Source organism: Spea bombifrons, chromosome 1 (assembly GCF_027358695.1).
Source record: "Spea bombifrons isolate aSpeBom1 chromosome 1, aSpeBom1.2.pri, whole genome shotgun sequence".
Lineage (NCBI taxonomy): Eukaryota > Metazoa > Chordata > Amphibia > Anura > Pelobatidae > Spea > Spea bombifrons.
The window spans coordinates 163,376,403-163,393,069 of record NC_071087.1 but is presented as its reverse complement, the minus strand read 5'-3'; the positions used below and the strand labels follow the sequence as shown (position 1 = coordinate 163,393,069).

General features: G+C 47.1%; 1 protein-coding gene across 2 annotated transcripts in view; it reads left to right on the top strand.

The window, feature by feature from the left end:
- IL11RA (interleukin 11 receptor subunit alpha) overlaps window positions 1-16,667 on the top strand; it is a 39,804-nt gene that overhangs the window by 16,061 nt on the left and 7,076 nt on the right. The window contains exons 1-5 of one of the 2 annotated variants that reach the window (XM_053448738.1): window positions 5,873-5,978; window positions 7,745-7,835; window positions 9,295-9,355; window positions 10,861-11,027; window positions 11,838-11,952. In XM_053448738.1, coding sequence (XP_053304713.1) covers window positions 7,745-7,835; window positions 9,295-9,355; window positions 10,861-11,027; window positions 11,838-11,952 — 434 coding nt within the window. In that variant the 5' untranslated portion in view covers window positions 5,873-5,978. Of the gene's footprint in view, window positions 1-5,872; window positions 5,979-7,744; window positions 7,836-9,294; window positions 9,356-10,860; window positions 11,028-11,837; window positions 11,953-16,667 lie in introns of those variants that run through there. The other variant, XM_053448729.1, reaches the window with a different exon arrangement.

The window sequence follows — 16,667 nt, the reverse complement described above, 5'->3', positions numbered from 1 at the left end:
TGCTGCGTTGGCAGGAAATCTGGTGCCGGGCTGCCGGCGCTCGTTACCAGCACGTTGGGCGCGTTTCGTTCTTTTTTATTTTAGTTTTCCGATGCTTTTTATAAACTTTGCGCTCCGCCTTATAAAGCTGCTTATGTAAGAGGCTGTTGCATAGCTGCCAACACTCCTGGATTCGCTGGTACAGTCCTGATGACCTGATTTATATCTCAGCGGTTCATTGCGACGGAATGGGAGCTTCGTGATACAAATGTCACAACGGCGCTCATACTGTGACCAGACCTGCGCATGACCAACAGGACTCCATGTAAACAGAAGATGCTGCCTGATTGGCTGGGGCGCTACTGCTGGTTTTTTTTAATCCCAGTCGATGTTTCTCAATAATAATCCTGTATGGTCCTTTTCACTGCACCGGCCCTTTAAATAGTTAAACAGACACACAGATTATTAACATCATACTAAAAACATACAGTTTAAGGGGTTAAACAAAAAAAAAAAAAATTCAGACCAACTTCAAAAATAATTTATTCTCCATCTGAACAAAAATAAAAATTGCATTCAAAAAAACACTCTTTTTTTTATTCAGATATTTAAAATAATACTAATAATAAAAATAATAATAATATTTTTTTTTTCCTTCAGGACAAGCGGGGCTTTCTTTGATCGCATCAATTAATTTCCCATTAAAAAAAAAAAAAAATCTGGTGAAAAAAAATAAAAATACTTTTTTTCTGAGTTTTATATGAAAAGATAAATCTTTTACTCGTCTACAAAAGCTAACGGAAAAACCTGCTTCACGGATTCTAATATCTGTCCCAATGTTTGTATGGTTTTATGTCTTTTTATGTCTTTTTACTTTTTTTGTACGTTATAGTAGCGTATTACTATTTCAAAAAAGAAATGTTTCATTTTTTTTTCCAAATTCGCAATTCCGCACACATTATTTGTCTGTGACATCATTGGTTGTTAAGGGGTTAAAATAAGCAATTTTTATGTATTAACCCCCCACCCCCCCATGTGTATCCCATGGTAGCCGCCATCTTCACTTCCTGTTCCCGGGATCTCTAACCTGTTGTTAAGTTGCTGGTTGTTGCTGATTGGTTCAGGCAGCCTTTTTGAGTGCGGGTCGAGAGGAAGGGAGGGGACGTCAGGACAGGAAATCGCTCGGATAATGCTGGCTCTGCCACAGGCTGCCACTCGTCACTCGGATAAATATGTTGATGCCGTAGTGAGTGAATGTGTCTCGGATTAACTCGGTGAAGGAGACGGATCGCCTTTACTTCCCGGCGAGAGGCAGCTGGTCGGTGTCCGTGACGCCTGTGAACGGGGCGATATTTCGGGGAAACGTTCGTCAAACTGATCCGGGCAAATACAGATAAGGATTTGGCTTCAGATCATTCACTTTTTCCACCCCGTCTGGGCGGCGAGGCTTTGTCTGGAACACAATTAGCTGCGATAAACACCTGTCGCCTTCTCACAGGGTAATCGGGACGCGGAGCGGCTTATTATTTTTCATTTATTATTGTTTGCCATATGGATGCCCTCATTCAGCTCAACAGATTAAAGGCAAATTATACCCCAGACAGAGGCTTAGATGGAAGATAGGTGGAACAGCCTCCCAGCAGAGGTGTTAGAGGGTAATACAGTGAGGGGATTAAACATGCATGGGATAGACATACGGCTCCTGAATCTAAGACGAGACCAACGACTGATTAAGGTTTGAGTCTTTACAGGTAGATGGGCCGGAGGGGCCGGTCTGTCGTGCTCATCAGATCAGTGCGTTTAGTTGGATGTTTTGTTAAATGGTTTCTCAGCATGTGTATAACACCGTTTCACGCGGCGGACCCGACTCGCCCGCTCCCACCGGCGGCTCCCTGCGATCAGCCGCCCAGCAGCCGCGTCTCCTGGTCCCAGCGAGGCGGGGAGGACGCTCTGCGAGAACCTCGTGGACGTTCCTTCCACGTTGGCTTCCATTTGGGTTCTTCTAAGGTTACTTTTTGTGGATGAATCCAAACGTCGCGCTCAGGGATTTCGGTGGAATAAGGACTGATCTGAAATCTCAATTTCCCCAGATTTCTGCAAAATAAAAATGAAATTCATAAAAATAATAATAATGATAAAAATAATAATAATGATAATAATAATAATGATAATAATGATTTATTTCTTTGCCGGGTGCAGAGCTGGTATCCAGAATAATGCGATGAACAATCCTTTCTTGACTTTTTCCTCCTCTTGAGCCATGAGAATGACCCCCTTTACTCCTCTTGAGCCCCCTTTTCCTCTGCTGATATCCACCTTGCCTCCACTATGCCCCCTTTTCTCCCTTGTTGCCCCTTTTCCTACCCTGATACCCCTCTTTCCTCCCTCAATGTCCCCTTTTTTATTACCCCTATCGCCGGGTGGGTGGCATCCCCGTCATCTTATTGCACCAAACAAACCTCGGTCCCCTGAGTGGAGGAGGCCGACACCGCGCCGTCTGTCACCCGTCCAAAAAGAAGCACATTTATAAGATCTCCGGCCAGGGCGGGAAACGGGTGAATAAATATACAATGTGACAAACACGAGAGAAGCCGCCGGGCAGCGGTCACTGGGCACGGCGTCCCTAACTGGCACAGGGGCAAACCACAGCAATACGGGGGGTAAAACTAATCCCCTCCTTATAACCCGTTATATCCTGTATATTCCTCATATTATATATTATATACTCTCTGGCCGTATAATAATCCCGTCCTTATAACCCGTTATATCCTGTATATTCCTCATATGATATATTATATACTCTCCCCCCGTATAACTAATCCCGTCCTTATAACCCGTTATATCCTGTATATTCCTCATATTATATATTATATACTCTCCGGCCGTATAACTAATCCCGTCCTTATAACCCGTTATATCCTGTATATTCCTCATATTATATATTATATACTCTCCGGCCGTATAACTAACCCCGTCCTTATAACCCGTTATATCCTGTATATTCCTCATATTATATATTATATACTCTCCCCCGTATAACTAATCCCGTCCTTATAACCCGTTATATCCTGTATATTCCTCATATTATATATTATATACTCTCCCCCCGTATAACTAATCCCGTCCTTATAACCCGTTATATCCCTGTATATTCCTCATATTATATATTATATACTCTCCCCCGTATAACTAATCCCGTCCTTATAACCCGTTATATCCTGTATATTCCTCATATTATATATTATATACTCTCCGGCCGTATAACTAATCCCGTCCTTATAACCCGTTATATCCTGTATATTCCTCATATTATATATTATATACTCTCCGGCCGTATAACTAATCCCGTCCTTATAACCCGTTATATCCTGTATATTCCTCATATTATATATTATATACTCTCCGGCCGTATAACTAATCCTGTCCTTATAACCCGTTATATCCTGTATATTCCTCATATTATATATTATATACTCTCCGGCCGTATAACTAATCCCGTCCTTATAACCCGTTATATCCTGTATATATATCTCATATTATATATTATATACTCTACCCCCGTATAACTAATCCCGTCCTTATAACCCGTTATATCCCTGTATATTCCTCATATTATATATTATATACTCTCCTCCCGTATAACTAATCCCGTCCTTATAACCCGTTATATCCCTGTATATTCCTCATATTATATATTATATACTCTCCCCCCGTATAACTAATCCCGTCCTTATAACCCGTTATATCCTGTATATTCCTCATATTATATATTATATACTCTCCGGCTGTATAACTAATCCCGTCCTTATAACCCGTTATATCCCTGTATATTCCTCATATTATATATTATATACTCTCCCCCCGTATAACTAATCCCGTCCTTATAACCCGTTATATCCCTGTATATTCCTCATATTATATATTATATACTCTCCCCCCGTATAACTAATCCCATCCTTATAACCCGTTATATCCTGTATATTCCTCATATTATATATTATATACTCTCCAGCCGTATAACTAATCCCGTCCTTATAACCCGTTATATCCTGTATATTCCTCATATTATATATTATATACTCTCCCCCGTATAACTAATCCCGTCCTTATAACCCGTTATATCCTGTCTATTCCCCTTTTTCACCTGTATTAAAGCATGCACCTGCCCCTTTCAAACTTCACAGAAATAATTATTTAATCTTTTTCAGGGACTGCCCTTAAAGCTTCTCCAAGTAGGACGGCAGCTTTAATAATGGTCATTCTATAATACATTAATTCTGATTAAAATATTCAGGTTCCTCCGGTGTCCCCGACGTGGCGCCCGGCGCCCAGTATTATTAATAATCCTCTTTAATCCAGGAACGTTCCGGATCTGTCATTTTTAAGGGAACAGAAAGTGAAAGTGTCCATTTTTTTCATTGATTGAAAAGCGTGTAGCCGGCGAGCGGGTCGGGGCCGTCGGGGGCCGTCAGGTGAGAGACATAGAGGGAAGATGACTCATTTACAAAGGGCCGGGACCCTCCAGTATGACGGCGGCGATCTTAACTCTTTCAGCTCCGGATTCTGGAGTAACTGGCCGTTCCGTCTGGAACCCTGGCTACAGAACTCAATAATCCCTCGTTATATGGAAACGCAGAGATCACTGGGGTGGATCCAGTACCGGAGGTAAATGTATAACGGGTAATGTCAATCCGTACATAGATTATAGTGGAAAAATGAGATAAAAAACTGGGATTTTCATTACCCGAGGGACAAAGTGTCACGGATTTCTCTCGTTATTCCCTCGCAGCGTACGGGAGGGAGAATACTCAATAACTTGTGATCATTCTATCAGGGGGCTCAGCCAGTACCGCAGAACGGGGCCCCTTATTGGTTTTTGTGGCCCCTTTCCAGAGATTGGGGACTGGTGCCCCCTTTTCTAGACCCCTTTTTTGACTTTGATACCTGGTGGGCTAATTGCGGTAGGAGGACCATGGGGGGCCTGCGGGGGCCGCAGTATATTCCGAAATCCATTTGAATTTTTAACCCTTGTGTTTCGCTTTATTTGGCGCTCCCGGCACACAAATGGTTAGGACTCCTTTTTTTGGCGTTCCCAGTCTTTCCAGGACGGTCGGCAGCTCATTCCTTTGTTTTATTCCGGGAACCGGTTTATGGAAATTTGGATTTTTGGCCCAATCTGCAAATATTTTGAAATGATCGGTTCGAGTGTCTGGGAGAGCCGGCCAAACCTCTGAGTGATAGGAGTGGTGCTGGCAGCTTCAGCCTATAATGATACTGAGTGCCTCTCTAATACGTTCCAGACTCCACCAACACTCAACTCAGCTGAAAAGAAGCTTACGCTAAACCCCCACGTTCCAAGAGACCCTCGTGCTCTCCCTGTGAAGATTTTATTTAACAGAGAGGCTGGTAGATAAGTGGAACAGCCTCCCAGCAGAAGTGGTAGAGGGTAATACACTGAGGGTATTAAACATGCGCAGGATAGACATACGGCTCCTGAATCTAAGACGAGACCAACGACTGATTAAGGTTTGAGTCGTTACAGCGGGAGAAACGGGCGACTAGACGGGGGCCGGATGGGGCCGATCTGCTGGCAGGTTCCGTGTTAGAGTGATGCGTTATGTTGTTGTTGTGTTATATTCTGAGTTTTGTTACTCTGTTGTTGTTGTTGTTGTGTTACATTGTTGCTGTGTTTGACACCGTTGTGTTGTTTCAGTTGTTCTGTTCTCCCGGTCCTGGCGGGGTTACAGATATCGCCGTGTGGCTGTAGCCGCGTTGCCCCCATGTGTTGCCCCCGTGTGGATGTGTAGGGGGCGGGGCGGCTCTTGGCACTGGCCCCCCGGCTCCGGTTACAGAGCTCTCGTGGGGGGGTTGGGTCTGAGCTGCACCGGCTCATGTTACCGGCCGCAGGGCTCGCGAGCGGTTAGGAAGGCGCAGGATGTTGCCCTGAATCTTCGCCCCGTTACAATGCGCAGGAACCGGGGGCCAGCGGGGAGCTGAAGGTGAGATCTGCGGGGGGTGTAACGCTGGGGGCCACAGATCCGGTATCAGCACTCGCTGTCCTTCCAGTTACTAGGAGAACAAAGAGACCGGAATCTAACACTAGAGGGTGAGAGGCTGAGATGGGATAGAAGGAGGTTTTACTTTACTGAGAGGGTAGTAGATAAGTGGAACAGCCTCCCAGCAGAGGTGTTAGAGGGTAATTCAGTGAGGGTATTAAACCTGCATGGGATAGACATACGGCTCCTGAATCTAAGACGAGACCAACGACTGATTAAGGTTTGAGTCGTTACAGCAGGAGAAACGACGACTAGACGGGGGCCGGATGGGGCCGATCTGCCGGCAGGTTCTCGTTTCTCTCCCAAATCACTGAATTTGCAGATTTCCCTTTTTTTATTTATTTATAAGAGACCGTCTTGCGCTTTTCGATGCCGACCCTGTAAGAGTTTCATTTATCGGCCGTCAGGCTGTTCTGTATTTTTCCCCCAGGATTTTCTGGGATTTTATTACTTTTACTTTTTTCCCCCGCTATAATAGATCTATTTATTAAACACAGGAGTCGTGAGAGCCGTCGGATTCTGGAGCGCTTCAGGTTTCAGATATCAGCAGACGTTATTATTTCTTTTTATATTTATATATCGCCGTCATACTCCGCAGCGCTGTACAATGTGTGTTATTATTATTATTTATATATCGCCGTCATACTCCGCAGCGCTGTACAATGTGTGTTATTATTATTTATATATCGCTGTCATACTCCGCAGCGCTGTACAATGTGTTATTATTTATATATCGCCGTCATACTCCGCAGCGCTGTACAATGTGTGTTATTATTATTTATATATCACTGTCATACTCCGCAGCGCTGTACAATGTGTTATTATTATTATTTATATATCGCCGTCATACTCCGCAGCGCTGTACAATGTGTGGTATTATTATTTATATATCGCCGTCATACTCCGCAGCGCTGTACAATGTGTTATTATTATTTATATATCGCCGTCATACTCCGCAGCGCTGTACAATGTGTAGATACATCAGGTCACCTCCTTTTTTCTTAATTGATCATTAATAGTAATATTCACATTTATCAGATCTGCACAAATAACATTATTTAATATATGATTTATAGAAAGAGTTCTAAGCTGTCAGGAGCCTTGGTGGTCTCTTCTTTACCTGGAATGCTGTTGGTGGGGGGGGGGTAAAAGGGACCCAATAGATCTTTTATATGGATAAGTTCCTGCATCACGTTCTCAGCTCTTGAGCCTCAGGTAGGGGCCCCTACAATTGGTTCGGGCCCTAAATAACTGCCGGTATGGCGGAGGCTCCTGTGCCCAGGGGGGAGGGGCGGTGTTCAGCTCTCCCCATGTTGATGTTTGAGGACGTCCCACCGATATTTCCTCCCCATTATACCTCATCACCTCTCCTTCTCCTATATGTTGTCCTTTTTGAGCTTCCTCCACTTTCTCCCTCTGTGATACCGCCCACCTTCTACACCGGCAAATCTGCATGCTTGGGAGGCGGAGCTTGGCAGGTAGAGTGTCACTCAAACTTTGTGTGCAGTATACGTTCTCCAGGGCCCCACACACCGGACGTGGGAATGAGGTAGAGCTCAGCGGGGCAGAGTGGAGAAATCCAGACTGTCCCCTGTAAAGCAGGACAGTTGGCAGGCATGCTAGGGCACTCTCAGTAGTGTTCCTTTACCCTCTTTTTTTCATTGGGGAGGAAAAACGTCACATCTGACGCTCTGTATGTCTTTTCTCAGATGCGCAGCTTGGCGTCATGTCTTAGCCGGGTGATGGTGACTCTCGCGCTCATCGCTGTGACGTCCACGTCAACTAAATGGGTAGAAGACGGTAAGAAAAACAGTAAAGCGCCTGCATGAGAGAGAGACGGGGGAGAGAGGGAGAGACGGGGGAGAGAGAGAGAGACGGGGGAGAGAGAGAGACGGGGAGAGAGAGAGGGAGAGACGGGGAGAGAGAGAGGGAGAGACGGGGGGAGAGAGAGAGGGAGAGACGGGGGGAGAGAGAGAGGGAGAGACGGGGGGAGAGAGAGAGGGAGAGACGGGAGGAGAGAGAGAGAGAGACGGGGGGAGAGAGAGAGAGAGACGGGGGGAGAGAGAGAGAGAGACGGGGGGAGAGGGAGAGAGAGACGGGGGAGGAGAGAGAAGGAGGAGGAGAGAGAAGGAGAGACGGGGGAGGAGAGAGAAGGAGAGACGGGGGGAGAGAGAAGGAGAGACGGGGAGAGAGAGAAGGAGAGACGGGGAGAGAGAGAAGGAGAGACGGGGGAGGAGAGAGAAGGAGAGACGGGGGAGGAGAGAGAAGGAGAGACGGGGGAGAGAGAGAAGGAGAGACGGGGAGAGAGAGAGGGAGAGACGGGGAGGAGAGAGAAGGAGAGACGGGGGAGAGAGAGAAGGAGAGACGGGGAGAGAGAGAGGGAGAGACGGGGAGAGACGGGGAGAGAGAGGGAGAGACGGGGGAGAGAGAGAGGGAGAGACGGGGAGAGAGAGAGAGACGGGGGAGAGAGAGAGGGGGAGAGAGAGAGAGGGAGAGACGGGGAGAGGGAGAGAGAGACGGGGAGAGAGAGGGAGAGACGGGGAGAGAGAGGGAGAGACGGGGGAGAGAGAGAGGGAGAGAGAGAAAGATGGGGAGAGAGAAAGATGGGGGGAGAGAGAGAAAGACGGGGGTGAGAGAGAGAAAGACGGGGGGAGAGAGAGAGACGGGGGGAGAGAAAGACACGGGGAGAGAGAGAGAGAGAGAGACGGGGGAGAGAGACGGGGGAGAGAGAGAGACGGGGGAGAGAGAGAGAGATGGGGAGAGAGAGGGAGAAACGGGGGAGAGAGAGACGTTCGGGGGAGAAGGGGGGGAAGGAGGGAGAGACATGGAAGGGTTTAACAAAGGACAGAAGGGGACGTTTATTGAAGAGGCCAGAATCTAACACTAGAGGGTCAGAGGTGGAGAAGGAATGGAATTGAATGTAAGGAAGTTTTACATTACTGAGAGAGTGTTAGATAAGTGGAACAGCCTCCCAGCAGAAGTGGTAGAGGGTAATACAGTGAGGAGATTAAACATGCGCAGGATAGACATACGGCTCCTGAATCTAAGACGAGACCAGCGACTGATTAAGGTTTGAGTCGTTACAGCAGGAGAAACGGGCGACTAGACGGGGGCCAGATGGGGCCGATCTGCAGTTGCAGCGAGTGTAATAGCCGGTCACATGCTCTGCTATGTTCAGATATAAGGGACGGTAATACTCGGCACCCTGTAATGTGCTTTCTGCTGATGGAGATAAAAATTATAAATAATTCTGTTCTAGGAGTCGAATACGGAAGGATAGGAGGCAGCATCACCTTACTGTGCGGCCACAAACATGACAGGTAACGGGGCGGAAATACTACATTATCTGTTACATTAATACCCCCAGCGCTGTATACAGTAATATAACCCCCAGCGCTGTATACAGTAATATAACCCCCAGCGCTGTATACAGTAATATAACCCCCAGTGCTGTATACAGTAATATAACCCCCCAGCGCTGGATACAGTAATATAACCCCCAGCGCTGTATACAGTAATATAACCCCCCAGCGCTGTATATAGTAATATAACCACCCCAGCGCTGTATACAGTAATATAACCCCCAGCGCTGTATACAGTAATAACCCCCAGCGCTATATACAGTAATATAACCCCAGCGCTATATACAGTAATATAACCCCCAGCACTGTATACAGTAATATAACCCCCCAGCGCTGTATACAGTAATATAACCCCAGCGCTATATACAGTAATATAACCCCAGCACTGTATACAGTAATATAACCCCCAGCGCTGTATACAGTAATATAACCCCCCAGTGCTGTATACAGTAATATAACCCCCCAGCACTGTATACAGTAATATAACCCCAGCGCTGTATACAGTAATATAACCCCCAGCGCTGTATACAGTAATATAACCCCCAGCACTGTATACAGTAATATAACCCCCAGCGCTGTATACAGTAATATAACCCCCAGCACTGTATACAGTAATATAACCCCCAGCGCTGTATACAGTAATATAACCCCCCAGCGCTGTATACAGTAATATAACCCCCAGCGCTGTATACAGTAATATAACCCCCAGCGCTGTATACAGTAATATACCCCCCCAGCGCTGTATACAGTAATATAACCCCCAGCGCTGTATACAGTAATATAACCCCCCAGCACTGTATACAGTAATATAACCCCAGCACTGTATACAGTAATATAACCCCCAGCACTGTATACAGTAATATAACCCCCAGCGCTGTATACAGTAATATAACCCCCCAGCGCTGTATACAGTAATATAACCCCCAGCGCTGTATACAGTAATATAACCCCCAGCGCTGTATACAGTAATATACCCCCCCAGCGCTGTATACAGTAATATAACCCCCAGCGCTGTATACAGTAATATAACCCCCCAGCACTGTATACAGTAATATAACCCCAGCGCTGTATACAGTAATATAACCCCCAGCGCTGTATACAGTAATATAACCCCCAGCGCTGTATACAGTAATATAACCCCAGCACTGTATACAGTAATAACCCCCAGCGCTGTATACAGTAATATAACCCCCAGCACTGTATACAGTAATATAACCCCCCAGCGCTGTATACAGTAATATAACCCCAGCACTGTATACAGTAATATAACCCCCCAGCACTGTATACAGTAATATAACCCCCAGCACTGTATACAGTAATATAACCCCCCAGCGCTGTATACAGTAATATAACCCCCAGCGCTGTATACAGTAATATAAACCCCAGCACTTGTTGTGTCACCTGCGGCCCCCTAATATTTATTTGCCCCCCTCTTGTAACATGCGCTGTGTTTGTTTCGTTAGCCCGGTGGCTGAGTGGAGGTTTAACGGGGCTCGGGATATCCCCTGGGGCTTCTTCACTGACCAAGGACACCTAGACCTTCCCAACCTTCAGCCGTCAGCCGCGGGTAACTACAGCTGCCACAGCCAGTCCGGTGGAGTCCTGGCGGCCCTGCGGCTTAGAGTGGGATGTGAGTGTTCTACACGAGTAGCCAATCCGTGCCGGGGTAAAACGGGGTGGGGTAACTTCAAGGACCTTCTGACTAGAGTTGCCCCAAATTACCCCAAAAGGCAAATCCTTTTATCGGCGTGTTTGTCCTGCCGGGTATGTAAATATTTGCTAAATCCACACCTTGTAACCGGGAGACTCGCGTGACCTCGTCCATGGCATCCGCAGATAACAAAAGGAAAGTTTTACGGGTCGGCCCCTGCCAGGCACGGGACCAAGCAGTGAAAATTCCCGGCGTGTTTATAGCGTGTACCAAGCGTGAGACCGCGGCGCTGGCTCAGGATAATGGGAATTGGAGTCTAGGAACCGGTTGTCTGGGACCTTCTGTTCCCGGGGGAATCGTTTCCGGTCCCTACATGTTTTTGGCCCGGGATTATGGGAATTATAGTCCAGGAACACTGTGACCTTCTGTTATCATCTTCAGTCCCGCATGAACTTAACCCCTTCACGACAAAGCGCGTACAAACGGCTCGCAACGCATCGTCATTAATGGGGTTTCTTTGAAAAATCAACCCTAAATTTAATTATCATTTTTTTTAGCTAAATTTAAAAAAAAAACATTTAATTAAAAATTTTTTTAATTGGGACATATTCATAAATACCGTCATTTTTAATAATGCCCCCCCCACACACCCCGCTTTTTTCCCCCATGCTCAGAAAAGGAAGCGAGCATTGTTGTGGCGCGCTGAGGGTTAACCGTCATTTAACCCGTTACACCCCGCAGCACAGCCAGCGCTAACATTTTATTATTATTATTATTCTGTGATTTCAGCCCCCCCGCGGCCCCCGGCCGTCTCCTGCCGGGCGTCGGATTACTACAACTTCTCCTGCTACTGGAGGCCGGGCGGCGAGACGTTCCTGCCGAGCCGATACATCGCGTCGTACCGGTGAGTCCCCCGCCGAGCGGCCCGCGCCGAGCAGCAGTTACCCCCCCCATATCATTGGTTGCCCCCCCTGTTACTGGACACCCCCCCTTATATCGCTAGTTACCCCTCTCATATCGGCCATGTTTTAACCCCTTAGAAGAGTTCGCTTTAACATTATATTCTCATACAAGTGAAAAGTTTAACCCCTTAATGCTCTGACGGTGAGGAGGGGTATAAATTAACCACTTACTCACCAGCCGGTTATAGTTATAAACGTTATGCTGGTGCAGAGGAGGATATGGTTTAACCCCTTAATCTCCTGTGGGTGAGAGAGCACTTGGGGGTTTAACCCCTCGCTCTGCTGGTGGACGGTGTGTTTTATCCGGGGCAGACAACAAGCCTGTTTTAATCCTTTAACCCTTCGGGGTGCGGGGCGTAGCTGGGGGTACTTAAGGTTTCCGAAGGTCTGCCGGGCTGCGCAGGATTAACATTTAAAATGCTGGTTCCCCCTGAAGCCTCCGGCGTGGGGGTATCCGGTCTCCAGGGGCCCGGCTCCGCACACAGAGGCTCCATTGAGCGGGTCCTGGCACGGCTCGCCTTATCGCTGGTGGGGGCAGGAAGGCGGCCGGGAGGGGCCCCGCTATGTGCATTTCTCATGTTCTTGGGGCTGAGAGGGGCCATTGATACGAGAGAACAAGCCGCAGCTCGCAGGGTTTACTCAGGGGCCAACGCGGGACACCCCATCAGTGCCCAGATCCGGGGCCCCGTCTGCCCTGGGGGCCTCGTACCCAAGACAATAGAACGAGGGGCATTTGATGAATACCAGACAGCTATGAAAGGGTTAAACAACTCTGCAAATATCTATTGAAACGTATATATTTTAACAGACTGCCTCTCACCGCTGGGGGCCGCGGGGGGCCGCCTGAACCTCTAAACGCAATAAACAAATTAACTTATTGAAAGCTTACGCAACACAATAAATGCAATTACCGTATATCAAAAAAAGTCCCAGCACAGAACCCGCCGACAGATCGGCCCCATCCGGCCCCCGTCTAGTCTCCCCGTTTCTCTAACCTTAACCGTCTTAGATTCAGGAGCCGTATGTCTATCTCATGCATGTTTAATACCCTCACTGTATTACCATCTACCACCTCTGCTGGGAGGCTGTTCCATGTATCTACCACCCTCTCGAGGCCAATGGAGGTCTGAAGAATGGATGAATCTGGAGCCTTTCCCTTTATTCCCTTTTTTTTTTTTTTTTTGTGGATTCAGCAGAAAATCAAGTTAAAAAATCTAATTTAATAAACAGAAGCAGCTGTCCCTGTGTTTGGTTTTAACCCGTTGTGTGCCGGAGGTCGGTGCAGAGCAGCTCAACGCAGCCCCTTATACAGCTATCCGGCACGCAGAGGGTTAAAGCTGCCGCAGCATGGCGGACGGCGCGTTATTCACTATTGGTTTGGGGCCGGGCGCCTCGGCACAGAGGCGGATCTGTGTTTGAAGGGCTGCGGCTGATCTCTGCCAGCTTCAGGTCAGCAAACAGGGAGATGCCAAAAAAACAGGAGCGCGGGATTGTGGGTAATAAACACACACGGAACATGTGTTACCCTGCTGGCCCCGCCGCCCGGCAGACGCTGTCCCCCTGCCAGGGGCGAGAGGCGACCGACAGGGGGACATCGCTAACGCCAAAAATTTTTTTGCACAATTTATCCCCCAAAAAAGTGATTATTTTTTATTTCTTCCCCGGGGTCGGGTAGGAAACGATCACCTCTAGGACTGTACAGTGGGGTAAATCCATTAAAGATACCCTCTGTAGGATTATTCCTCCCCATTAACATATAGCCATACCTGAGAACTCTCATGGTTCCCCCCGGAGTCCCAGGTTTTTGCCCCAGTCTCGGGGCAGATTCTGGGGGTCACTCTGTACTGACTCCTTCCTATTCCTCCCCGCTGGGATCATATAAAAGACTCCCAGTTGGTGCTTTTGCCCCCAGTATGTTACGGCTGATATCCCTGCTTGAATGCAGGTGGCTCTGTCTGTCTGTCTGTCTCTCTGTCTCGAGCGCTGATGTCGGTTCCGTACCCCCAGAAGATTTCTGCGTGATCCCCGGATACCCTTTGGGGTATTTTTAGGACCCGGAGACCTGCAGGGAATACTCTCCAGACGGTCATTAGACAGCCTAGAACTCTCGTGAGAGCCAGTGCCTTTACTGAGAAGGTGGTAGATAAGTGGAACAGCCCCCCCAGCAGAGGTGGTAGAGGGTAATACAGTGAGGGTATTAAACATGCATGGGATAGACATACGGCTCCTGAATCTAAGACGAGAACGACTGACTAAGGTTTGAGTCGTTACAGCAGGAGAAACGGGCAGACTAGACGGGGGCCGGATGGGGCCCGAGATCTTTCATGTGTCTCAGTTATCTGCGGCAGTCCAGGGGTTAAGTGTTTGGGATAATGATGGGATAATAGTGATAATTGCCCAGAGCTCGGGGGGGCTCTTTCTTGGCTGATCCGTTTGATCTGCCCCCCTGTGTGCGTGTGATGGGGCAGTGAGGGGGGGTTCAGAGACGTCTGGCTCCCATGTTCATGCGCAACATCATTTCCCAATTAGCGGTATGTGAGTGGTGGCCGCCGGCCAGCGGGGGAGGCTGCCTCCTGGCAAGCTTGCTGTCTACCGCCCCTGCCTGGTGTCGCAGCCATGATTTAAGCCTGATAGCCGCGCAGGTCCTCCGCGAAATATCTCAGGGCGAGGGGGCGATTTAAAGGGTGCGGCAAGCGGCCAATCAGTGTCTGAATCTAAACTCATTCACAACGGGGGCAAGTGTGAGGCGTGTTAACCCCTCGGACGCCATCTGTGAGGCTGCAGCTCGGCACTGATTTGTTTTAAATCCACGGCGGGGTGAAAAAAGCCACCGTTACTTTCACACCAATAAACAGATATATATAACCCATGCGCGGGGCTCCCGGGCCTGTAATAGGTGAGAGGGGGCAATTTTGTTAAGGGGATGTGGCCAGGGCCGGCCCAAGACTTAATGCCGCCTGGGGCAAAGTTTAAAATGCCCCAGTCGGCTCCATTGTAGGGCCGGCCCTGGATGTGGCGGGCTTTCAGGACATGCTGCGGGGTATTTGTGTAACTGGGTGGGGCATTTAAGAAAAATAATGGGTTTAATTTACCCCGTTTAGTTCATAAATAACTGTTTCCTGCTGTTTCTATACACATTATCGGGGCTTTTAGGGCTGTAGAACCCTGCGATACCCTCATACCCAGCAAACATTCTCACCTCCTAGAAAAGAGGGGCATCAGGGGAGGAAAGAGGGGCATTGGGGCAGGAGAGAGGGGGCATCAGGGGAGGAGAGAGGGGCATTTTCTTTGGGGGGGCATCAGGGGAGGGAAGATGGACCGGCCAACCTAAACTGGGATTGGCAGGTATAACAAGTTGTTTGGCCTCTAAAAAATCCTCCTGCTACCTTTTTCAGACATAAAATCCCTGATTATTTATCATATAGCGCTGTCATATTCCGCGGCGCTGTACAATGGGTGGATACATTCATGCGCAGAGTCTCTCCGCTCCCGGCTCAGTCCTAGCGGTATTTTTGGTTGTCGCAGGGTCGCTGCGCCGGTCGCTGACTCAGTCAGATCGGCAAGAAACATGTTATTTTTTTAAACAGTTTCCTAAAACTAGAAGAAAATGAAAAAGAATGAAAATTTGGCTTTAACCATTTCATTGCCAGAGGGCCTCGCAGGGTCTTTGGTCGGCGGACCCCCGTAATATCTGAGGGGGTTTGGTTTGTGGTTCTCCGGTATCTCTTCCTTGCGGCTGCCCGCGCTCCGCCCGCGCTCCGCCGGACCCCCGGAGTCTCTGTGAAGCTGCGGTCACAGAATCCGGCTCTGGTGGTTAGAAAGTTTGTATCCCAAAAACCACAACAATGGCCGACCTCGGCGTGAATCATACAGACGTCTCTATCTACACCGTATACCGTATATCATATATACCATATATCACATATCATATACCATACACCATATATCACATATCATATACCATACACCATATATCACATATTATCTACCATACACCATATATCACATATTATCTACCATACACCATATATCACATATTATCTACCATACACCATATATCACATATCATATACCATACACCATATATCACATATCATATACCATACACCATATATCACATATCATATACCATACACCATATATCACATATCATATACCATACACCATATATCACATATCATATACCATACACCATATATCACATATTATCTACCATACACCATATATCACATATTATCTACCATACACCATATATCACATATTATATACCATACACCATATATCACATATTATATACCATACACCATATATCACATATTATATACCATACACCATATATCACATATTATCTACCATACACCATATACCATACACCATATATCACATATCATATACCATACACCAGATATCACATATCATATACCATACACCATATATCACATATGATATACCATATACCATACACCATATATCATATACCACATATCACATACCATATATGATATATATCATATACATCATACACCATATACCATATATCATATACCATACACCATATATCACATATCATATACCATATATCATATACCACATATCACATACCAAATATGATATATATCATATACATCATACACCATATATCATATACCATACACCA